The sequence below is a fragment of the Delphinus delphis genome, chromosome 9 (assembly GCF_949987515.2).
Source record: "Delphinus delphis chromosome 9, mDelDel1.2, whole genome shotgun sequence".
In the NCBI taxonomy this organism is placed as follows: Eukaryota; Metazoa; Chordata; class Mammalia; order Artiodactyla; family Delphinidae; genus Delphinus; species Delphinus delphis.
The window spans coordinates 100,084,256-100,108,884 of NC_082691.1; the positions used below are offsets into that span (position 1 = coordinate 100,084,256).

The window sequence follows — 24,629 nt, forward strand, 5'->3', positions numbered from 1 at the left end:
GAGGCACGCGAGCTCAGTAGTTATGGTGCGGAGTATTCGTTGCCCCCTGGCATGTGGGATCCCAGTTCCCCGACCAGGGATCGAACCCGAGTCCCCTGCATTGGAAGGCGTATTCCTTACCACTGGACCACTAGGGAAATCCCGCCCCTTCCTCTTTTGGGGGTTACACAAGGTTGGACCTAAAATTGATGGGCATATAAATCAGGGAATTGGATCATGTGTAAGGTTGCCTTTTTCTGCCTGAATTTTTGGTACACCAAACTTCTCGACAGTGAAAAAACTTAATAGTCAATCTCATAAAGATGTGGGAATTGTTATTAGAGCCATCTTGCAGAAAGTTCTGAAGGCTGTTCCACCTATCAGAAGGCAAAGCACAGTTATATAGATTTTTGAGACAAAGGGTTATATATCAAAGTACCGTATTGACAGTTTACATAGTCCAACGAGGCAAGTAGTGGGTTATTGTGACCTCTTACAGGATTGAGAAAGGAACATTAACTCCTAAGGAGTTAACCTGCTGGTGCCAGGAGGAAATTGGGTGAGGTTTTTTTGGCGAGTAGGCATTCCTGTGTCTTCTAAGGGGATATAGTTAATGTCTACGTAATGCAGATGCACAGTGCACACTAAAAGGGAGACGGTAGTGGTTCAAAGGGACAGAGTCCCTCTCCTCCTCTTTTCCTATCCTCCAGTTACTGTGGGAAAAATGTCCCTCCCTCATCAAAAGCCAATTCCTCCACTTCCTCTATTATCTTTCCTCTCGACATCAATTTCCTCCTCTTTCAGAATCCTCCTCCATTAGCATGCAAACATGCTCCATTATCAATAACTTTTCCTGCTACTGCCAAATTCTCTTTTCCCCTTCATGACCAAACTTCTTTCAAACTTGAGTTTTCTGTGTAGCCTGTCTCCAATTCCTTATTCACACTCCTGCACCAATCAACCAAGTTTTGCCTTTCTGCCCCAACGGCTCCCAATGAAACTGTTCTTGATTAGGTTAACATTTATCTCAATGTTGCCAATTCTACTGGCCACTTCCCTGTTCTCATTGTACTCCTTAGCAGCAGACCTGCTTCTTGGAATACTCTCCTTGCTTGGCTAGTGAGACACCATGTTCTCATGGGATCCCTCTCACCTCACTGTTCTCTCCTTTTTGGTCTCTTCTGCTTCTTCAAATCTGTTGACCCTCAAATTATTGGGGGTTTTGACCAGGAAAATGACATGACCTGACTTTTATTTTTAAAGGATCACTCTGGCTGCTCTCTGGAGAACAGACTGTGGGTAGGCAATGGTGGAAACAGGAAGATCAGTGAGGAGGCTATTGAAATAATCAGGCACCAGGTGATGGCAGCTTGAGCCAGGTTGTCTTAGAGGAGGTGGTAAGAAGACTTAAGAGTCTAGATTTATTTTGAAGATGGAACTCTCAGGACATGTTGATGGATTAGGTGAGATTTTTGAGAGAGAGAGAAGTCAAAGAAAGTATCAAGATTTTTTACCTAAGAAACTAGAAGGTGGAGTTTCCATTTGCTGAGATGGAAAGGACTACAGAAGGAACAGGATAAGGGAGGAAAATTATAAGTTTGGTTTTGGAAATGTTGAATTTGAGAAGTCTATTAGACATCCAAGTGGATGTGGTGAGAAGCTATCCTTTTATTCCCTTGATACACCACACAGGCATAATAGAAACTGTTGCCTCTCCCTCAACAACTTATTTTAAGTGTTTGGTGAGTACATCCTTTTCTGTACTTTTTACCAGGTGACTCTCATCAGGATATAATCATACTGGTTTCGGGGGGGGGGGTGTTATTCTCATAGAGTGGGGTCACAGATAAAAAGCCCTCTAGTTTCCATGAGAGTGATTGGTTTGTTCCTAACTTATTTTAAAACTTCTGGTGATAAACTCCCCTTTGTCAATTATAACTAAAAGTTTCTGGATTTTTAGTTAATAACTCCAAGCTTCACATTTTAGGGTGATGGAAACCTCCCCCCAGAAGCTATCTTGGTCAAGAGTGAAGTAGTGAATTACGTTCAGTCAGAAAGAAGATTCTATTTTATTCCTAAATAATCTCTTTGTCCCTAAAATCATAAAGGGTTTCCATTCATTCCGATGGCTTTTCTTCCCTATTTTAAAAAAGAATCCTTTCATTAATCTTTTGGTCTTTTCCAAGATGCTGCTAATAATCTCCCTTTGCCTATGTGATTTTTTACACTGAATACTTGTGGTTTTCTCTGTTCTTTTTCTCTGTAATCTTCCTTCCCTGGTTTAGGTAACTGTGCTGGTTTTGTTTGTTTAAGCAGTTAGTATTTCTTATCCACAGAACATGCATTTCCTGGATTTCCAATTAAGTGTGATGGAAGGATCCCTGCCCTGGACTCAGAAGACCCGCACGGTCTCAGCCCTGCCATTAACTAGGTATGAGATTGTGGATGAGACACTGTGGCTTTGGTTTCCTTCTCTGTAATATTAGAGACTGGAATTTTAAAACTCTAAAATTCTAAAAAGAATTAAAAGGAGTGTCCAGCCCTCCTTTAGGACTGAGTTTTGTATTTTATTTTTATATTACTACTTTTTAAAATTTCAGAGTTTCCTTGTAATCACATACATTTTTATATAGATGCATAATCACACATGAGGGGCTTTTTGGTGTACTTTCCCCCCTTTATTTGCTTCTTTCTCCCACTCTCTTCCCCTCCTACCTTTATGTCATATATGTATGTATGATTAAGATAATATGTATAGATATGCATTTTTTTCTATAGAAAAATGGGCAGAGGCTAGTATTTGCACAATTCATTTTCTCCCATTTACTCTTATTTTCTATGTGTTGAAACTTGGTTCTGTTTTCTCTGAGATTTCTTTAATACTACTATGAGATTTTGTTTTGTTTTATTTTGGGTTTTTTATTTGGGCTGTGCTGCACAGCTTGCGGGATCTTAATTCCCTGACCAGGGGTTGAACCCCGGGGCCCTGGCAGTGAAAGTGCCGAGTCCTAGCCACAGGACTGCCAGGGAATTCCTGAGATGTTTTTATTTTAGCAGTCACTTTTTTTTAAACTTCCTAGAATTTGCTTTTCAGATGCTTCCTTTTTCATAACATTATGTTCTTGTTTTATAGTAAGCGTTATATTTTTCTGAATATTTTTATTAGAGATTTTAAAATATAGCTTTTATTTCCTGAATTAGCTATGGTTTGTCTGACGTACTTTTTTTCTTGCTTGTCTTGGTCTTTCTCTTTCATGTAAAAGTTTTTTCCAAATGTTTGATAATCTTGCCTGTCCATATTTGAGAATGCAACAGTAGACAAGTCAATTAGGATCTTTGTGTCCATGGGTGGGTCTTGTATGACAGTTTACTCCAACGTGACTGATTGCTTAGGAGTCATGCTAGAATGAGGAGGGCTTTTATCTCAGACAATATCCATATAGTTCTAGTTATCCCCAGATGCTTTGTTCCTTTCCTTTTTTCCCTTACAAGGTAAATACCTAGCTGCCAGACACACTTCCTGCTTCTGGTGTTGGTAGTAGTAGGGATGGAGTGGGGCTGGACTATTCACTGTAATAGACTTTCAGTTAATGCCCTGGTTTCCAGACTCCATCCTGCCTGGCTCCCCAGGCTGAGCTTCTTCTGAGCAAATCAATAGTCCCCTCAGCTCAGTCCTGTGATCCTCTTCATTAGATACCATTCTTTAATAACTTTCTGAAATCTATTGAAATTTCTCATCTGGTGATGGTCTCCTCGGAATTCTGTTCTTTATTGTGGATTTACAGCCTTTGAAGAAAAATCCCTTTACTATAATTTCAATGGGATACTGAGAGGCAGAAGACAAACATAAGCGTGTGCTTAATTCCTATCTTGAATCAAGACAGTAACTGGACTTTTGTGAATAGGGTCATTTTTCTTACTTGTAGTAGTTACCTAGCTGATTCTCTTGGATGTTCCAGGTACACAGTAATATGATGTATTCTATAATGTTAAATAATGGCTCAGCAGAGACCTTGTCTTCTTGACTTAAATGGATTTTTTTTTAAACCATTCTGTCCCTTTAATATGATCTTCACTGTTGCGCCAATCAGAGTTCTTATTCCTTTGTAGGTGACAGGATACTTTTTTTTTTTCCTTCTTATTTTTGGAAGTTCAGGGATTTCACCAGGATATCTCAGCAGTGATATTTTTTTTTTAGGAATTTTGGGCAGGAAAGGAAGAGAAGTTTTAGGAACCTGTGCTTATAATACCTTCCTTCCCAGAAATCCCTCTACTTGTTAAACACCACTCTGGTATCTTTTTCATTTGTAGCGTGGGCAGCCTAGGGTACTGGGGTTTAGTTGGGTTGTGCCCTTTTTCTCAACTTCCTCCAAAACCCTTCCAGTTTCTAACAAAATTCAAACACTCTGGATCTTTTACTATCTCTGAGATCCTCCAATTATAACAGGAAATATGTGAGAACACCGAGCTAGAGGCCCTAGCCTTCAGTCTCCCTCAAAGCCTCTACATGATTCATTGCCACATCCTCCTCCTCCCCTCCCCCAGCACAGGCCCCCTTCTCCTCCCCCTCCCCCACTACGGACCCTGCTCCTCCTCGCCCTCCTGCTCCCTCACCATAGGCCCTAGTCTGCAGCAGGGGCCACGGCTCCTTCTTTCCTCACGCACTGTAAGGTCAACTGCCTCGTGAACACAGCAGACATAGCCATGTGTGTCTAATGATTATAAACCTGCCTAAATCATATCACCTCTTAATATCATCAGTCACCTCTGTTAGTGTCCTATCACATGAGACAAAGGGTGCTCTAAAACCACTTAAAGATTTATTCTGACTTAAAGTTCTGTTTTGTCACCTAAAACTGAGGGCGTTCATCCCCTGATATTCTGTCTTAGACTAAGGGCTACTTGGCTGGAGCCAGGACTATTCTTCAGTAATATTTTCCAGAATGAGTCCTGTAGAACTCTACTGATGTCCACAAGATCATAGTGGGGTTTTTTTTGGGGAAAAAAAAAGACAGAAAGGAATACCAAGGTCAAATATATTCAGAATATGCTATACATTATGTTTTCCTCTTGAGAGTCACAGACTCTGTGTGTGTGTAGGGGGGAACTGTTTAACTTATTTACTTGGAGCTAGTGTTCCAGAGAAAATCATCTTGAACTATTGCTTTATAGTAATGTCTATTACAGTTTACTGACATCTCATTTTCTATCATCCCTAGAATTTCAGGTCAGCCATTCTTTTAAATGAAACATAAACCCTCTGAAAGTCAGGAATTCTCTGGATGGAGTACAACTCTGTCCCTGGGGTATAAACATTGTGTGCTCACACAGCCTTCACCTAGTGTAACAAATGGGGTATTTTCCTCGACTTCTATTTGTATTATGTTTACTTTGAACGTTTCCTTGAAAACTCTCTACATGAAACTGTTGTTGCCTGTCAGGCTCCCTAATAAAGCTGTTTAGCTTTGTTATTTTGTCTTAACTCAGACTTTAGTCATCTGCCTAGAAAGTCACTCTTGGGAATCTCACTCACTCTCTCAGCTGCAAACAGCACCTGTGTTCTGGAACTCCCAAATCTACCTCCTGTCCCAATCTCTTATCTAAACTCTAGCTACCCCCTCTCCGTGGGGTGGGATAAATCAGGAGTTTGGGATACTATATATAAAATAGATAATCAACAAGGACCTACTGTATAGCACAAGGAACTATACTCATATTTTATAATAACCTGTATGGGAAAAAAATCTGAAAATAAAATAGGTATATATGTATGTATAACTGAATCACTTTGCTGTACACCTGAAACTAACACATTGTAAATCGACTATACTTCAATTTAAAAAAACAAAACTCTACTCCCATACAACTTAGCACCTTTGGTTTTATTTTCTTCAACCCAGATTAATCAAATTTTGCTTGAATTATCAGCTTTTCCTTAAGGGTAACCATGCATAATCACTATGAAACCTGCTGTGAAACTTCAGCATTCACATAGACAAACCATGAGTCGGAGAACTCATTTTGTTGCTATTAGCTACAAATAAGTCAAAACCAAATCCTATCATATCAGGCCTGCAACAAAAGTCGCTGGGTTAAACCCCCTGCTTATCATCATACTATGAAAAAAAGAAGAGTTGACATTTAACAGTCACCCCATCCTTTTAGCTTTGAGAACAGTACTGGAGGGATTTCCTGCTGTCTAAATTCAAGCTGGGATTTCAGAGTTAGCTTATTAGCACATTGGGGAAAATGACCCATTCAGATGGTGGGAAGAACAAACCTATCTGTTTCTATCCACTGTTTTCTATCAATGGATAGAAAACACAGCTGGTGATGTTTTAAATGAGAATCTTTGTGGTTTCTCACATGCCTAACCTGTATTACATTCTTGCTCAAAAAAGGGCCCCTGTTCCTTCCATCTGTCTTACCAGATTTTGGGTTTGGCTGCGCTGGCTGTGGACTCCCTGGCAATACCGACTCTGCTGACCGCTTTGGGCGCCCTACTCGGCCTCAACTCCAGTCGGCCTCGAGCACCGCAGGGCACCCTCCTCGGCCTCAACTCCAGTCGGCCTCAATCATCGCAAACAGTTGGCTGAGCCTCTGCTTAACATCAGGCTCACTGGGGGCACGACAGGACTTCGTGTGCACTCTGATGTGTTCGGCGAGTTTCGACTTATAAATGAAGCCCTTGCCGCAGTCTGCACAGGCGAACGGCCTGTCGGGACTGTGGATGCGCTGGTGCCGAAGCATGTGGCCCCTTTCCCGGAAGTTTTTATTGCACTCGGGGCAGCGGAAAGGCCTCTCACCGGTGTGCAGGCCCTGGTGGCTGAGCAGCTGCGCCTTCAAGCGGAAGCTCTTGTCGCACTGGGGACACTGAAAGGGCTTCTCGCCTGTGTGCGTCCTGATGTGCTCCACGAGCTTGGACTGCTTGGCGAAGCCTTTGCCACACTCGCAGGAGAAGGGCATCCGGCCGCCGTGCAGCAGCCGGTGCGCCTTCATGTCGGCCTTCACGCGGTAGCTCTTGCCGCAGTCGGGGCACGGGAAGGGCCTCTCGCCCGTGTGCAGGCGCTGGTGGCTCCGCAGCTGCCCCTTGAGACGGAAACGGCGGCTGCAGTCGGGGCAGCCGAAGGGCCGCTCGCCGCTGTGCACGCGGAAGTGCTCGGCCAGCTTGGATGGCCGCGTGAAGCCCTTGCCGCACTCCGCGCACTGGAAGGGCCGCTCGCGGCTGTGCGTGCGCTCGTGCGCCTTCAGGATGCCCTTTAGGCGGAAGCTCTTGCCGCACTCAGGGCACCCGAAGGGCCGCTCTCCGCTGTGAACCCGCAGGTGCTCGCGCAGCTTGCACGGGTGGGCGAAGTCGCGGCCGCACTCGCCGCAGGAGAGCGTCCTCTCGCCGCCGTGCCTCCTCAGCCGGAAGCCCAGGCCGCACTCCGGGCACGCAAAAGGCTGCTCCTCTGACTGCAGCCGCCGGTGGAGCCGCAGCCGCCCGTGCTGGCGGGAGGCCTGGCCGCACTCGGCGCACCGGAAGGGCCGCTCTGCGCTGTGCACGTGGGTGTGGTCTGGAAGCCCGCACTGCGGGGAGGAGCGCCGGCCGCACGGGCCGCAGGAGGCCGGCCTCTCCGTGCCGGGGCCGGGCTCGAGAGCCTCCGGGCGCTCCTCGCCAGCCGGGATCAGGCCCGGCTTTTCTCCCGAGCGCGGGAGCTCAGCCTGCTCGGAGGCGGCCCCGGCACCCTCTCTCCGGGAGCCTGGCTTCTCCGCGCCGGGAGGGCCCCGGGGGCCTCGCTCGTCGCAGCCGGGGCACTGGGAAGGCCTCGGCCCCGCGCGCAGGTGGTGGGCGTACACTTCACACTCGCTGCCCAGCAGCTGGCTCTCATCAGGGTGGATTGACAGGGGTCTAAGCAAACACGACTTCCGGCGGAAGCCTCGCCCACATTCTGGACAGCGGAAGTGCCTCTGTCCCCGAGGGATGCTCAGCGGCTGTTGTGCCTCGGTTTGTTTGCGGAATTGATTCCAGGCCCTGTGTAGCAGGTCCTTCGAGTGGCGCCCCTGGTGCTGCTCTGAGAGGTTTTTCCAAAAGCCTTCCCCACAGACAGGGCAAGGGTGCTGGAGGCCCTCCCCAGAGGTTTCCTGGAAGCCTGGGGGACCTAGGGTCCTGGGACTTACGGTTGTGTCTCTTTGGGTGGGTTCCCTGGAGCTGTGTACTACTGGAACTAGAGCCCGAGTATCATGTCTTTGTGGATTCAGGAGGGCGACGACTTGGTCAGGCCTGAAGGAAACATCTTCAGTTTTTCCTAATAAGGGTTCAGAGGAACGCTGGCTCTGAAGAGCATCTACTTGGAAATGGCAGTGGCCTTCTCCTGGTTTCACAGCTTGCTGGCTTCCTGAAATTGAAAAGAAAACTTCAGTCAGTATCCCATCCTGTGACAAGACCAAGGCTTATGTGGCCGTAGCAGTGACCTGAGGTGGCCTGGAAGCCCAGCTTCCACTGAACTAAACCGGCAGCTCCTTTCAGTGGGGTCAGCTTCATGACCAGGAGTTTGGTGCGAGTCTGCTGAAACTAAACTGAACAGACCTATCTTAGAATAATATTGAAAAGAGAACATGTAAGTCACAAATGTAGGGCCTAAGCTTTGGAATCAGACTGGGTTCGAATCCCATTTGTCCACTGTGTAAGCTTTGTCAAACTCATCTCTGGCTTCAGTTCCTTCTCCTGTAGAAATGGAAACAATACATAAGATCGTTGTGAGAACTGTATGAGTTAACGTGGGTAAAGGGCTTAGCGTGGGCCTGGCACACTGCATGTTCCCTGTAAATGTTCACCATTATTATGACCTCAGGGCCACCAGACTTGTCCCATTTGGATGCGCAGACATTCCTGGAGTCAAAAAATAATGACAGGGACTTCCCTGCAGTCCAGTGGTTAAGACTTCACCTTCCAGTGCAGGGGGTGCAGGTTCAATCCCTGGTTAGGGAGCTAAGATCTCACATGCCTCCTCGCCAAAAAACCAAAACATAAAACAGAAGCAGTATTGTAACAAATTCAATAAAGACTTAAAAAAAGATAAAATAATGACGGCAGTGTTACTGACAGGCCCTGGCTAACACTATGATTCCATATACTCCAGGAGCTGTCCTAAGACCAGATGTTCCTCCCTCCTCATCTCTATTCCTACCAGCCTTGTAAAAAGGTTTCTTGGAAGAATTGCTAACAGACAGTGAAAAGTGAAATAATTTGTGAAGAAAAACTCTTTTACTCTCCTGAAAGCAGCAGCTAAAAATTAAATAAACTACTGACAACATTTCTTGGAATGATGCTCCCATTTGACTTTCTCTTTCCATACTTTAATACTGACCCTTAAGAATCCAAAAATCTCAGACTCTCCCATCATGACAAGAAACAAAAGAGGAGGCTCTATTCCTCCCCCCACTACTAAGAATACCTCATATTTGCTGAACTCTTACTGTGCTGCCAGGTATCATTGTGACAGTTTACATACATTAACCCATTTAATCCTATAATGTAGGTACTTTTATTATCTTCACTTTATAGGTCAGGAAACTGAAATACTATGAGGTTGAATAACTTGCCCAAGGTCACCTGGAAAAGGCAAGATCCAGACTCAGGATCCAGAACCCACAATCCTAACAACTATGCTTTACTGCCTTTCTCTAGAATATACCAGGTGTTAAGCCTCAGTCCAGTCAAACAGGAAGTCAAGGTCAGAGAATTGGAGCTAAGAAACCTGAATGGGATGTCTTAAGGACAGGGCCCTGATTTCTTAATACTCACCCATAAACAGCTGTCCCTCAATAACTGGATCCAAATGCAAATCAGCAGAGGTGCAAATTATGTTTCCTGATTTCTGTGATTCTCCCCAGATCCTGAAGAGTTCTCTCCCCTGTTCAAGCCAGGATATTAGTTCTGGTTTGGGAAGTCCATCATCTGTACAGAAAAGTCAAACAGGGTAGTTCGGTTTCCTTGAGCACTAAATTTAAAGCACAATGAGCTGTTTTTAAATTCTCAAATTTACTCCTGGGAAAATGTATGAGAAGAGATTTTTAAAAATAGATTATAGGTTTACACAAAGAAAAGCAGAACTGCCCACACATTATAACAGTGGGTTCCTAATCTACCTGGACCTGTTAGATGACTCTGTGTTTGATTTTGTCTTGGTCCCAATATATCTAGCAATGCTGCATTTTGTCACAGGTTTCTTAAAACTCACCAGTATTGTGCTTTGAGAATTGTGGGACAACCCCTGAGACAACCGGAGATATCTTGGGAATAGGGGGTATATGAAAATAAGAACTGGAGCTTCAGCTAAAATATTCTGAGAACTACTTCCAGTGACAGTGCTAATCGCAACCTAAAATACAGTTGAGTTCTGCTAGAATAGAAGGGGGTTGCAATGAATGAAATGAACGAATTAAAATATTACAAGATACCCATTTCCCTGTAAAAACTGTTTACGCTGTGTATTTTCAAGTAAAACTTTCTTTCAGTAATATATATATTTAAAAGAACCAAAAGTATGCTTCATGGATTGCTAAAAGGAGATTATAGTAGATGGTCCAAATCAGAGAAAGAGGATAAGCTGGGCAATGCTGAGGGATTTTAGGGATAAAATGTCAGAGTGACATATACATTAGCCCTCTGAAATCTGACTTCAACCCCAAAAGAATTCCAAGGCTGCTCTCATGAAAAAAGAAATCACTGTATTTTATTTAAATCCATACACCTAAAACAAATATCATATAATATCGCTTATATGTGGAATCTAGAAAAAAGGTACAGATAAACTTACTTGCAAAGCAGAAATAGAGACACAGATGTAGAGAACAAACATGTGGATACCAAGTGGGGAAGGGGAGGTGAGATGAACTGGGAGATTTGGATTGACATATATACACTACTATATATAAAATAGATAACTAATGAGAACCTACTGTATAACACAGGGAACTCTACTCAGTGTTCTGTGGTGACCTAAATGGGAAGGAAATCTAAAAAAGAGGGGATATATGTATACGTATAACTGATTCACTTTGCTGTACAGCAGAAACTAACACAACATTGCAAAGCAACTATACTCCAATAAAAATTAATTAAAAAAATAAATCCATACACCTATTCTCAGTCTTCATCTGGGTTGAACTCTCAGCATCTTTTAAAATAAAACAATTTTTCAAAAAAAAATTAAGAAAGCAAGTCCATTTACAAGAACATCAAAAAGAGTAAAATACTTAGGAAAAAATTTAATAAAAGAAACATAAGACTTACACAATACAAATCATAAAATGTTGTTCAAAGTAATTTTAAAAGTCCTAAAAAAAAAAGTACTAAATAAATGAAATGATATCCCATGTTCATGAATTGGAAGACAGTACTGTTAAGATGACCATATTCCCCAAACCCCATCTGCCTTTTTTTTTTTTTTGCAGAAATTGACAAACTGATCCTAAAGCAATGGTAATTAAAACAGTGTGGTACTGGCATAAGACTAGACATATATAGATCCATGGAACAGACTTGAGAATCCAGAAATAAACTCTGACATTTACTGTTAATTGGTTTTCCAAAACGGTGCCAAGATAATTCAATGGGGGAAAGAATAGTCTTTTCAACAAATGGTGTAGGGACAACTGGATATCCATATGCAAAAGAGGCTGGATCCCTATATCACACAGTGTGAAAAAATTAACTCAAAACGGATCAGAGAAGGAAAAAAAAGGATCAAAGACCTAAATATACGCACTAAAACTATAAAACTCTTAGAAGAAAACATAGGAGTGGATCTTTGTGACACTGAATTAGGCAATGGCTTCTTAGATATGACACCAAAAGCTCAAGCAACGAAAGAAAAAATAAATGGGAATTCATCAAAACTTAAAACTTTTGTGCTTCAAAGGACTCCATCAAAAAGGGAACAGGGGGCTTCGCTGGTGGCGCAGTGGTTGAGTCCACCTGCAGATGCAGGGGACATGGGTTCGTGCCCTGGTCCAGGAGGATCCCACATGCCGCGGAGCGGCTGGGCCCATGAGCCGTGGCCACTGAACCTGCGCGTTCGGAGCCTGTGCTCCGCAACGGGAGAGGCCACAGCAGTGAGAGGCCCGTGTACCACCAAAAAAAAAAAAAAAAAAAAAAAAGGGAACAGGTAACCCAAGAAACGGAGAAAATATCTGCAAATCATATATCTGATAAGGGTTCAGTATTCAGAACAAATAGAGAACACTTATAACCCAACAACAAAAGACAAATAGCCCACTATAAAAATGGGCAAAGTACTTGAATAGACATTTCTTCAAAGAAGATACACAAATGAAAAGATGCTCAACATGATTAACCATTAAGGAAATGCAAACCAAACCCACATTGATACACCACTTCACATCCATTTGATCTTTTGTTGTTTCTTCATTGCTGCGCGTGGGCTTTCTCTAGTTGTGTCGAGCAGGGACTACTCTTCACTGTGGTGTGTGGGCTTCTCATTGCAGTGGCTTCTCTTGTTGTGGAGCACGGGCTCTAGGAGCATGGGCTTCACTAGTTGTGGCACGTGGGCTCAGTAGTTGTGGCTCGTGGGCTCTAGAGCGCAGGCTCAGTAGTTGTGAAGCACAGGCTTAGTTGCTCCACGACATATGGGATCTTCCCAGACCAGGGATCAAACCCATGGCCCCTGCACCGGCAGGCGGAATCTTAACCACTGCGCCACCATAGAAGTCCACATCCATTTGATCTTGATGCTTGGAACATTCTTTTTGGGTGGCACAGGGTTCATGTCACAAGATTATTTTTCTTTTCTCTATTGATTCAATTACTTTAATTGGTTCTTCACTAACAATGAAAATAATGTAATATCTTGTATTAATGTTTCAGAAACACTGTATAGAAACTGGAAATCTTAATTATGTCAGACGCTGGCAAGAGAAGTGGAGGGAATATAGGAGAACTAATTACCTTCGTAGACTGAAAGATAAAGAGATATAATGTAAAGTTCATGAAACATGATCTAGAAGTTTATTATTTAAATTATAAAGGTGGCCAACAGAGGCATTAAAAAACTATCAGGGGCTTCCCTGGCAGTCCAGTGGTTAAGACTCCACACTGCCAATGCAGGAGGCATGGGTTTGATCCCTGGTTGGGGAACTGGGATCTCACAAGTCACGCAGTGTGGCCAAAAGATAAAACAACAAATATATGTGTGTGTGTGTATCTGTGTATGTGTGTGTGTGTGTGTGTGTGTGTGTGTGTGTGTGTGTGTGTGTGTGTGTGTGTGTATGGAACAAATTGGAAAGAAATATTTGTAACATAGATAATAAAATTTTTTTTTAAAGTTAAAAAAATTTTTAAAAAACTATCAAAATTTCGGAAGAAGGGGGAGAAAGGAGATAGAAGAGGGATAGTATAAGTACGTGAAACCCTCATTTTTCACAGTAAGGAGTTAAACTCAATAACCAAGAAATACAGGTGTAAGTACAATAGACTGTAGTAAACTGCAGTAAAAGCTAAAACAGAAATGATTAACATGGTTGCCTTTGGGGAATTAACTGAGTGAGGGGTGAGGCAAAAGACTTATCATTCATTTTGATGCTTCTCCAAACAGACTGATTTTTTAAAAACCATATTTAATAGTAAAATACAAAGACTAAGTAAGCAAAAAGACTAAAAAGAACACCATTACCGTAACCATGCAGAAACAACTGCGGGTAAACACCTATGTATAGCCTTCCAAAATCTCATTGCAGGGAAAAATAACATTAGCTTTTTTGAGGTATATGGACACCACTGTAAAAGTTGACAGGTAGGAACATCCTAGGTTAAAGATATACAGGGTACTTTATGGATATAGGCAAGGTATGTATCCATGTTGAAAAATCATGGCAACCTGGAAGTATATCATGATTAAAAGCCTGACATATATTCCGTCATCTCTGACCACCTTACATTACATGCTGTCACAAATATTCTCATGTAGCAACATCTACCCTTGAGTAAGGATTAGCAATGCTTACAGATATTAACAAAAGACTCTGCATAAAAATGCCTTTCTGAGTTATTTTCTGAGCAATCTGGCTACCTGACAAACAGGAGTATGGAGTGACTGAAACCCCTAACAGGACCCAGTTCCATGCCTCAGCCACAGTTAAACACTTCTTACCTAGAGAAACAAGAATCTCATAATTGGTTCTCATTACTTGCTTGTAAAGCTCCTTCTGCCATGGCTCTAGATCCCGCCATTCTTGCTCGGAGAAATAAACGGCCACATCCTCAAAAGTCAGAGGTAACTGAAATTATAGGCATAATACACATGCAGTCATAATTGCTTCAAAACTCCAGTTCCTTTTCATCAATTTAAGAGTTTCGCAGTGGACAGTGTTTTTGTCCGTTAGGCAGCTTCTTCCTTGGGAACTGCTCCTTCCCTGACTCCCATCATGTGGTTCTGTTGGTGACCATGGCCACCCCCTTCCACTTGTTTCTCTATGCCTGTTCCAACTACATATGCATATGTATAGCATGGACCTCTTTCATTTTTCTTCTTCTTTTTTAAAACAAAAATGGGAACAAATCACTGTGTAACTTCTTTCACTTAACATGTCATCTTTCCAGGTCAATTTACATAGGCAAAATCGGTTTTTTGTTAATTGCATTATATTCCATGGGTACACATACTCCACTGATGACACATATATTGTTTCCATTTCCTTTATAAATTACCAACAGTGCTCTGATATGCTTCCTTATATATTAGTGGTTTTACTTCTGCAGGAAAAGGCTAAATAAAAAGGAGGACTACTAAATCAAAGGATAGAAACATCTTCAGTTTACGAGATACCACTAGATTGCCTTCCAAAAAGAATCCAGCACTTTTACCCTTGCTAATAAGAGACATTTCTTTACACCTTTGCCAGCACAGGATGTTCTGAAACCTTATTTGTTTGTTTGTTTATTGGCCAACATGATAGGTAAAATATTCTATTTCATTGTTTTATTTATTTATTTATTTTTAGGCTTCTCTGTGAGCCATGCGGGATCTTAGTTCCCCCACCAGGGATTGAACCTGTGCCCCCTGCATTGGGAACGCGGAGTCTTAATCACTGGACCACCAGGGAAGTCCCCTGTACTTCATTATTTTAATTTGCATTCATTTGTGAGGCTTAGCAACATTTTCATATTTGGCGGGGAGGGGGGGTTCCACTTATCTTTGTGCATGCCTGTTGACATCCTTTGCTCAACGTTTTAGTGGGCTCCTATAATTTGAATTAACTTTCTTACATTAGGGTTAATAATCCTTTGACTAGTTAACAAACATTTTCTTCTAGTTTATCATTTGTATTTTGACTTTCTCTTCTGCCAAAGAGAACATTTTGACCCTTTTATTTAGTTAAAACCTGAGTCTTTTCCATATTGTTTCCAGCTTTTACTTTCATTTTTTGTATTTGTCACAATCAAAAAATTATACAAATATTCTACTGAATTTTTTTCACAATTAGATTTGCAGCTTAATTCTACAGATGATATTGGTATCTTTATTTATGTACATATGGACAGCCAATCACAGAACACTAATAAATGCACCACTCTTTCTCCTTAGATTGAAATCCTGACCTTCACCTTTGCATATATTAGATTTTCACATGTATGTGAATCTATATATTGTTACACTATCTATACATATCTGATTACAGTACCTATGCAATAAGTGCCCCCCCCCACACACCCATTCTTTGTCAAGCTACTGCTGTTAATTTCTGGAACATTCATTCTTCCTTACAAATTCTAAAATAATTTTGTCCAGTTTAAAAAAAAAGTACATTGGGATTCAATTTTAATTAAATTTATATGTGTATTTAGGAAAGGTTGAGCTCATCTAGGAACATGTTCTACCACTCATTTGATCTTGCTTCCTATCCTTTAATAAACTTAATGATTTTCTTCATAAATGTTCTGAATCTTTTTTATGAACTTTATTTCTGGTATTGTGTAGTTTTCCCAACAATTATAAATGGGACCACCTCTGCCACTTCAAATCATTACTACTAGTATTTTTAAGAAACTGATTTTTGTAAACTTATTTTATATCCAATTAATGTACCATATTTGTTTATCAATTCTAATAGTATTAAGGTTTTGGTGGAACCAATCATAGTTCTCAGATAATTTCCCCATCTCTTTTCAACGTACGTGCACTGCTTTTATCTCATACTGTTGTACTTACTAGAACCTCTTTTGTGGCTTCAGGGTTTAGTACCTTGATTTGGAAGACTTTCCCTATTCTAAAATTATAAAAGATATTCTGGTATATTATAACAATAAGGCACATAATTCTTTTTCCAAAGAGATATTAAATTGTCACAAAACTTACTGACAATTCTTTTACCATTGTGTTGGGATCGCTTTTTCATAAACTAGTTTTCCATTTATACTTGGTTATATTTTTGTTCCACTGGTGGTTTTGTCTATTCTTGCTCCAATACTGGACTGTTTAATTCTTATAGTTTTATCAAATGATTTGCTATTTAAGAGGATATGGCCATCTACCACCACCTTGATCACTTTTTTAAAGGAAACTGTCTTGACCTTCCTTGTCTATTTTCTCTTCTAAATAAACAGGAGAAATATTTTGTCAAATTTATATAAATTCTATTGGGATTCTGATAGGAATATACTAAGTATATGAATTAATTTTGAGAGAAGTGGGTCTCTAAATTATGGGATCTTCCCATCCAGAAACATATATTTATCTAGATTTTTTTATTTTCTTTAGTAAAATTTATTGTTTTCTTCATATAGATCTTAAATAATTCTTGACAGATTCATTCCTAGGGATTTTAGAGTTCTGGTTGCTACTATGAGAACTGAACTGAATAGGAATATACAAAGCACACACATGCATACCCTTCAAGCACCAGCTGCCTCAGATTACCCTGTGGTGAGCCCTACCTATTCACACCTGGTGTTACAACTTTCCATCTAATTTCAGATAATGTCCCTTCCACTACTTCACAATAACTCAAAAGCTCCATCCCTTCTTACACCCACTTCCACAGGCAAATTTCAGATTGTTTTTAAGGTAATTATTTCTTAATCATTTAACATGCATAAAACTGTGCTGTTTTTATTGTTTCTATCTTTTCTTTTTAACTTGTCACTGACAAGCTTTTTGAGTGTTGTGTACCTAACCCCATTTCTCCCATAAGCTCTGTGGTTTTTACTGCATGATTTTGCATTGCACTGTGATTTTTAGAAATGCATATGATGTATGATGGCAGAATTCATTACTTTTAAAATGTTTTCCAAAAATGCTCAAAAAGGCTTCACTGTTTATTTCTTTAATCTTCAGAAGTGTGAAAGATCCAAAAAATTACAGAGTACATTATAGCAAGCATCTGAGTATTTACCACTGATTTAACAAATTTAACATTTTTTCTTCAGATTTCCTTCTCAAGAAATTGAATTTGACAGATAAAACTCAAAGCCCCCTCGGTCCCCACTTCAATCTTATTCTTACACTCGGTCCTATTCACCTCCCTTCTGAGACACAACCATGTTGATGCATGTGGTACGTTTTCAGCTCATGTTTTTAATATACATATGTATCTATAAATAATATATAGTATTGCTTTGTCTTTTATACACAAATGCTTTATTATACTGCAACTTGCATTTTTCATGCAACATTTTGAGATCTGTCCATCTTGATATACATAGAACTGATTTATTTTAATTTTGTATAGTGTTCCATTGTCTGAATGTCACAATTTTTAATTCATGCTTTTATCCATTGACCATTTGCTTTTAGTTCTATGAACTGCCTGTTCATATCCTTTGCCTGTATTTTTACTGGGTTATTTGTCCTTTCATTTCTAAGATTTCTTTATATAATTTGTGTATTAACTGTTGACTACATTAGTTTACAAATACTTTCTCCTAGTGTATCTCTTAGCTTTTATTTTTACTTAAGCTGTCTTATATTTATATTGTATATAAATTTTCAATTGTAATGCAATATATCAATCTTTTCTTAGTTCATTTTGCCCTTTGTGGTTTAAGAAATTTTCTTCTACGCTAAGATTATGAAGATATCCTACATTTCCTTCCAAAAGACTGAAGTTTTACTTTTCATGTTTAGATTTTTAATTTATCTGGAACGTAATTTTTTTATGGTATACAGCAATGATCTACCTTAATGTTTTTTTCCAAATGGAAAAGTCAGTTGTCCCAACACCACTTCTGAAGTTCTCCGAATTAGATTCCTAGGGCTGCTGTCACAAAGTACCACAAACTTGGCGGCTTAAAACATTAAATATTTATTCTCTCATAGTTCTGGTAGTTAGAAATCTGAAATCAAAGTGTCAGCAGAGCTATGCTCTCTCTGAAGCCTTTAGGGGAGAATCTGTTCCATGCCTTTCCCTTTGCTTCTGGTGGTGGTTGTTGATATGTGGCATTTCTCAGCTTGCAGCTGCATAGTTCCATCTCTGCCTCCACTGTCACAGGGCCTTCTCCCTTTGTGTGTCTGGGTCTCTGTGACTCTGCTCCTCTTCTTATAAAGACACCACTCATGATGGATTAAGAACCTGTCCTACTCCAGTATGATCTCATCATAACGAATTTCATCTGCAGCAACCCTACTCCTATTTAGGTCACAATCTGAGGTTCGGGGAAGTACATGTATTGGGGGAGACACTATTCAACTCAGTACTCTGCTCTGGGGTCCTCTTTGGGTTTCTTCTGCTCCATGTGTCTACCCCTGCACAAAACAGTACTGTATTAATTCTATGGATTTACTGTAAATTTTATTATCTGCTAGGGCAAGTCCCCGTTATTCTTCTTTTCGGCATCATATTTTGACCTTTATTTTTCCAAACGAAATTTAGAATCCGTTTATATAATTTACAAAAATCTTACTGCCATTTTGATGAAGTTGCAGTAAATTTATATATTAACTTGGAAGGAAAGTATCATCTTTATTATATTTAGTCTTCCCATTTATGGGCATGATTTACCTCCTGTTTACAGGCATATCTCATCTTACTGTGCTTTGTGCTTTGTAAAAAATGCAGGTACTGCATTTGTTACAAACTGAAGGTCTGTGGCAACCCTGTGTCGAACAAGCCTATTGGTGCCATTTTTCCAACAGCATTTGCTCACTTCATGTCTGTGTGTCACTCTTTAGTAATTCTCACAATATTTCAAACTTTTTCATTATTATTGTATTTGTTATGGTGATTTGTGATCAGTGATCTTTGATGTCACCGTTTTTTTTTTTTTGACTGTGTTGGGTCTTCATTGCTGTGCGCGGGCTTTCTCTAGTTGTGGCGAGCGGGGGCTAATCTTCGTTGCGGTGCACAGGCTTCTCATTGCCGTGGCTTCTCTTGTGGCGGAGCACGGGCTCTAGGTGTGCGGGCTTCAGTAGCTGCGGCATGTGGGCTCAGTGGTTGTGGCTCGCAGGCTCTAGAGCGCAGGATCAGTAGTTGTGGCGCACGGGCTTAGCTGCTCCACGGCATGTGGTATCTTCCCAGACCAGGGCTCAAACCCATGTCCCCTGCATTGGCATGCGGATTCTTAACCACTGCGCTACCAGGGAAGCCCTGATGTTACCATTTTAATTGTTTGGGTGCCATGAGCCGTGCCCATATAAGACGGCAAACTTAATCAATCCATGTATGTGTTTTGGGACTTCCCTGGTGGCACAGTGGTTAAGAGTCCACCTGCCAATGCAGGGGACATGGGTTCAAGCCCTGGTCCGGGAAGATCCCACATGCTGTGGGGCAACTAAGCCTGTGTGCCACAACTACTGAGCCTGTGCTCTAGAGCCCGTGAGCCACAACTACTGAGCCCACGTGCTGCAACTACTGAAGCCCACGCACCTAGAGCCCGTGCTCCGCAACAAGAGAAGCCACCTTAATGAGAAGCCCGCACACTGCAACCAAGAGTAGCCCCTGCTCGCTGCAACTAGAGAAAGCCTGCTCGCTGCAACTAGAGAAAGCCTGCTCGCTGCAACTAGAGAAAGCCCGCGCGCAGCAACAAAGACCCAACACAGCCAAAAATAAATACATTTATCAAAAAAAAGTTATTAAAAAAAATGTGTGTGTTCTGACTGCCCCACGGACTGGTCCATCTCTCTCCCTCTCCTCGGGCCTCTTTATTCCCTGAGATAGAACAATACTGAAATTAGGCCGCTTAATAACCCTACATTATTAAGTGTTCAAGTGAAAGGAAGAGTCACACATCTCTCACTTTAAATCAAAAGCTAGAAATGATTAAGCTTAGTGAGGAAGGCACATGGAAAGCTGAGACAGGCTGAAAAGCGAGGCCTCTTGTGTCAGTTAGCCAAGTTGTGAATGCAAAGGAAAAGTTCTTGAAGGAAATTAAAGCGCTACTCGGTGAACACACAAATGATAAGAAAGTAAAACAGCCTTACTGCTGATACAAAGCAAGTTTTAGTGGTCTAGAGAGAAGATTAAACCAGCCACAACATCGCCTTAAGCCAAAGCCTAATGCAGAGCAAGGTCCTAACTCTTTTCAATGCTATGAAGCCTGAGACGTGTGAGGAAGCTGCAGAAGAAAAGTGTGAAGCCAGCAGAGCACAGTTTATGAGGCCGAAGGAAAGAAGCCGTCCCCTAAACATAAATGTGCAAGGTGCATCAGCAAGTGATGGTGTAGAAGCTGCAGCAAGTTCTCCAGACCTAGCGAAGATAATTAATGAAGGTGGCTATACTAAACAACAGATTTTCAATATAGACAAAACAGCCTAATATTGGAGAAAGATATCTTCTAGGACTTTCATAGCTAGAGAGGAAAATCAATGCCTGGCTTCAAAGTTTCAAAGGACAAGCTGAGTCTCTGTTGGGAGCTAAATGCAGCTGGGGACTATAAGTTGAAACCCCTGTTCATTTACCATTCCAAAAATCCTAGGGCCCTTAACAATTATGCTAAATCAACTCTGCCTGTGCTCTAGAAATGGAACATCAAAGCCTGGGTGACAGCACAGCTGTTTACAACATGATTTACCAAATATTTTAAGCCCACTATTGAGACCTACTGCTCAGGAAAAAAGATTCCTTTCAAAATATTACTGCTCAATGACAATGCACTTGGTCACCCAAGAGCTCTGAAGGAGATATATAAGATTAATGTTGTTTTCATGCCTGCTAACACAATATCCATTTTGCAGCCTATGGATCAAGGAGTAATTTCGACTTTTAAGTCTTATTATTTAAGAAATACCTTTCATAAGACTATAGTTGCTATACATAGTGATTCCTCTGATGGATCTGGGCAAAGTAAATTGCAAATCTATTGGAAAGGATTTATCCTTCTAGATGCCACGAAGAACATTCATGATTCATGGGAAGAAGCTGAAATATCAATGTTAACAGGAGTTTGGAAGTTGATTCCAACCTTCATGGATGACTTTGAGGGGTTCAAGACTTCAGTGGAGGAAGTAACTGCAGATGTGGTGGAAACAGCAAGAGAACTAGAATTCGAAGTGGAGCCTTGAGGGTGTGACTGAATTGCTGTTAACCCCATGATAAAACTTTAACAGATGAGGAGTTGCTTCTTATGGATGAGCAAAGACAGTGGTTTATCCAGATGGAATCTACTCCTGCTGATGCCATTTAGATTGTTGAAATGACAACAAAGGATTTAGAATATTACATAAACTTGGTTGATAAAGCAGTGGCAGGGCTCAAGAGGACTGACTCCAAATTTGAAAGAAGTGCTACTGTGGGTAAAATGCTATTAAACAGCATTGCATGCTACAGAGAAATGACTCCTGAAGAGTCAACTGATGCAGCAAACTGCACTGTTGTCTTATTTTAAGAAATTGCCACATGCCAACCTTCAGTAACCACCACGCTGATCAGTCAGCAACCATCAACAAGGAGCCAAGACCCTCCACCAAGCAGAAAGATTACAACTTGCTCCAGGCTCAGACAATGATTAGCAATTTTAGCCAGAGTATTTTTAATTAAGGTTTGTACATTGTTTTTTAAGACTTAATGCTACTGCACACTTAACACACTACAGTACAGTATAAACATAACTTTTATATGCACTGAGAAACCAAAAAAATCGTGACTTCCTTTACTGTGATACTTGCTTTATTGCAGCAGTCTGAAACCAAACCCAAAATATCCCCAAGGTATGCCTGTTATTAATAATTTTTGCTATAAAGGTGTTACAGGGGCTTCCCTGGTGGCGCAGTGGTTGAGAGTCCGCCTGACGATGCAGGGGACACGGGTTCGTGCCCCGGTCCGGGAAGATCCCACATGCTGCGGAGCGGCTGGGCCCGTGAGCTATGGCCGCTGAGCCTGCGCGTCCGGAGCCTGTGCTCCGCAACGGGAGAGGCCACAACAGTGAGAGGCCCGCGTACCGCAAAAAAAAAAAAAAAAAAAAAAAGGTGTTACATATCTTTTATATATTTAGTCCTAGGAATTATGGTTTTTGTTGAGATTGTTAACGGTATCTTAAAAGTAATGATCTCATGAATTCATTTAGTAATCTGAAAAAATGCTCATTATGTAAGCTTATAGAGAAAAACATAAAACCTCAATTTCAACAAAACACTAAATAATCAAATAGTGTGTACCCTACTTAGGTTTTTATATCTTCTTCCTTCCAACGTGTCCTCCTTCCTTCTTACACTCAACACAAACTTCAACACGTTAGCGTTAAATTCTGCCATTTAAGTCCCTGCCAACCATCATTTCAACCATTCAGAATCTTAAATCTTTTCAAACACTTGTTCTAAATTCAGTAACTATAATGTAAAACTGGCTGAACTAGTTAACACGCATTGCCGGCCCCAGACCAACTTCGATCCTCTCTCTCATCCGCCCGTCTCACGCACAGGCGCCCCCGGCCCAGACTCCGCCAGTTCCACGATCGGCTTTGTTTAGGGCTTTGGACACGGACGAGCCCAAGGGGCGGCGTTCACCGGCTCAGTTCAGGGTCCAGACCTCACAGCAGGCGCTAAGCGCGACCCTCAGACCCCGCCCCACCCGTCCGCCTCCGCCCCGGGAGGACCCCAGGATGCCGGCCCGCCGAGCCGGAACCCGAGGACCCGCCCAGATCCCCGAGCCGGGCGTCCGCGCGGGGAGCCCCTCTTACCGGAGCCGGCTCGGCCATGGGCCCTCGCGGTCCCACCTGGCCCCAGACCGGGTTACAGCCAAGCCAGGAGTCCCGGCTGCCCGCGGCACCTTCCGTGCGGCAGCGGCAACTGCGGCCTCCCACCCCGCCGCTCCTCGCCGACCTGCAGGCCCAGCGCAGGCGCGGTGCACGCTGGGACTCGCGGCCGCTCTGCCCCACAGCGTCCCCCTGCGGCCTGGAGGAGCGAGCGCTGTCTGCAGTGGCAGCCCGCGCCGTGCAGACCGGTGTCAGTCGCCAGCCGCAGCCGTCCGGGGGTGACCGATCCTCGCACTCTCTTGGGGGACCCAGAGGAGGGAGACGGAGATGCAGACGGAAAGAGGGGGAAATGCAGCGTCAACTGCAAATGGATGGATAGTATACTCGCTATTAACTGAGATAGAAACAATGAGAGGGAGTACAGGGGTTTGATTCCTCCCCAAAGCCAACCCCAGTCAAGGATTAGGTTCAAGGCGTCATCTGTGAGGTGATCTCAGGAACCAAGTCAGGGAGGTGAGAAATCAAGGGGCATTAAGCATTAACGAGCAGGTCTCCCCGTCGGCAACTGGGAGTCCATTCTGCTGGGGACTCAGAGGGTGTAGATCATCCCTCAGAATGGTCCTGCCGAGGGTGAGGAGGCTGGGTATTCATCCTCAGGAAGTCAGGCAGAGTCATGACATCGCTGGCCCCATGGACTTACATTAGGAACATGACTCACAGTCTATAAAATTCAAGAAATGGTCTATAACCTAAATATGAAATGGATCTTTTTTTTTTTTTGCGGTTACGCGGGCCTCTCACTGTTGTGGCCCCTCCCGTTGCAGAGCACAGGCTCCGGACGCGCAGGCTCAGCGGCCATGGCTCACGGGCCCAGCCGCTCCGCGGCACGTCGGATCCTCCCGGACCGGGGCACAGAACCGTGTCCCCTGCATCGGCAGGCGGACTCTTAACCACTGCGCCACCAGGGAAGCCCTGAAATGGATCTTAAATTTACTCTGCCTTTCACTCTTAAGCAGCCAGTATGGTTGAACTGCTTAGATATATGTAATTGCTATCCCTAACTTAAAGGTTTTCTTAAGGAACAATACTGTATATATACAATTTAGCAACAATAAAGCAAATTTTAAAAGAAGTGAAAGTTGTCCATAATTCTGGTATTCTAATGTAAATGCTCGATTTTGCTTCATATAGACTTCCAGTCTCTGTCCACAGACATGTTCTTTTTATATGGTTCTGAGACACACATAATTTTTTGTCTTTTTATCTTTCACTTACCATACCAAGGTTTTCCATATTTCTCATAATCTCATAATTATACTTTTAAATGGCTGCAATTTAAGGTAGTGTATTAATCTGCTAGGGCTGCCATACCAAAGTACCATGGACTGTTTAACCGCGGGTTAAACAACAGAAATTAATTTTCTCACAGTTCTGGAGGCCAGAATTCCAAGATCAAGGTGTCAGCAGTGTTTGTTTCCTCTGAGGACTCTCTCCTCGGCTTGCAGATGGCTGCGCTTCTCCCTGT

At 42.2% G+C, this 24,629-nt stretch overlaps 1 protein-coding gene across 2 annotated transcripts; it reads right to left on the reverse strand.

Moving 5' to 3' along the window:
* Positions 1-130: 130 nt before the first annotated feature.
* On the reverse strand, positions 131-23,212 carry ZNF786 (zinc finger protein 786). Of its 2 annotated transcripts, XR_009520694.1 has the most exons (5): positions 23,090-23,212; positions 14,133-14,259; positions 9,767-9,919; positions 6,408-8,357; positions 131-356 (listed from the first exon to the last, which is right to left on the reverse strand). XR_009520694.1 is itself a non-coding variant. In XM_060021060.1 (4 exons), exons 1-4 carry the CDS (start codon positions 23,105-23,107, stop codon positions 6,535-6,537), a joined length of 2,121 nt encoding a protein of 706 aa, XP_059877043.1. In that variant the 5' UTR covers positions 23,108-23,212; the 3' UTR covers positions 5,846-6,534. The 2 variants fall into 2 exon arrangements, 1 of the variants encoding a protein (XP_059877043.1); XM_060021060.1 differs by lacking the exon at positions 131-356 and having other exon boundaries at positions 5,846-8,357.
* Between the last annotated feature and the right edge of the window lie 1,417 nt (positions 23,213-24,629).

What these genes read in the sequence shown, in the direction of transcription:
- ZNF786 (XM_060021060.1), bottom strand. An exon ending in TGAGATTCTTGTTTCTCTAG is followed by an intron (nt 9,920 to 14,132) that starts GTAAGAAGTGTT and finishes TTTTCTGTACAG; the next exon opens with ATGATGGACTTCCCAAACCA. An exon ending in TGAGGGACAGCTGTTTATGG is followed by an intron (nt 8,358 to 9,766) that starts GTGAGTATTAAG and finishes TTTCAATTTCAG; the next exon opens with GAAGCCAGCAAGCTGTGAAA.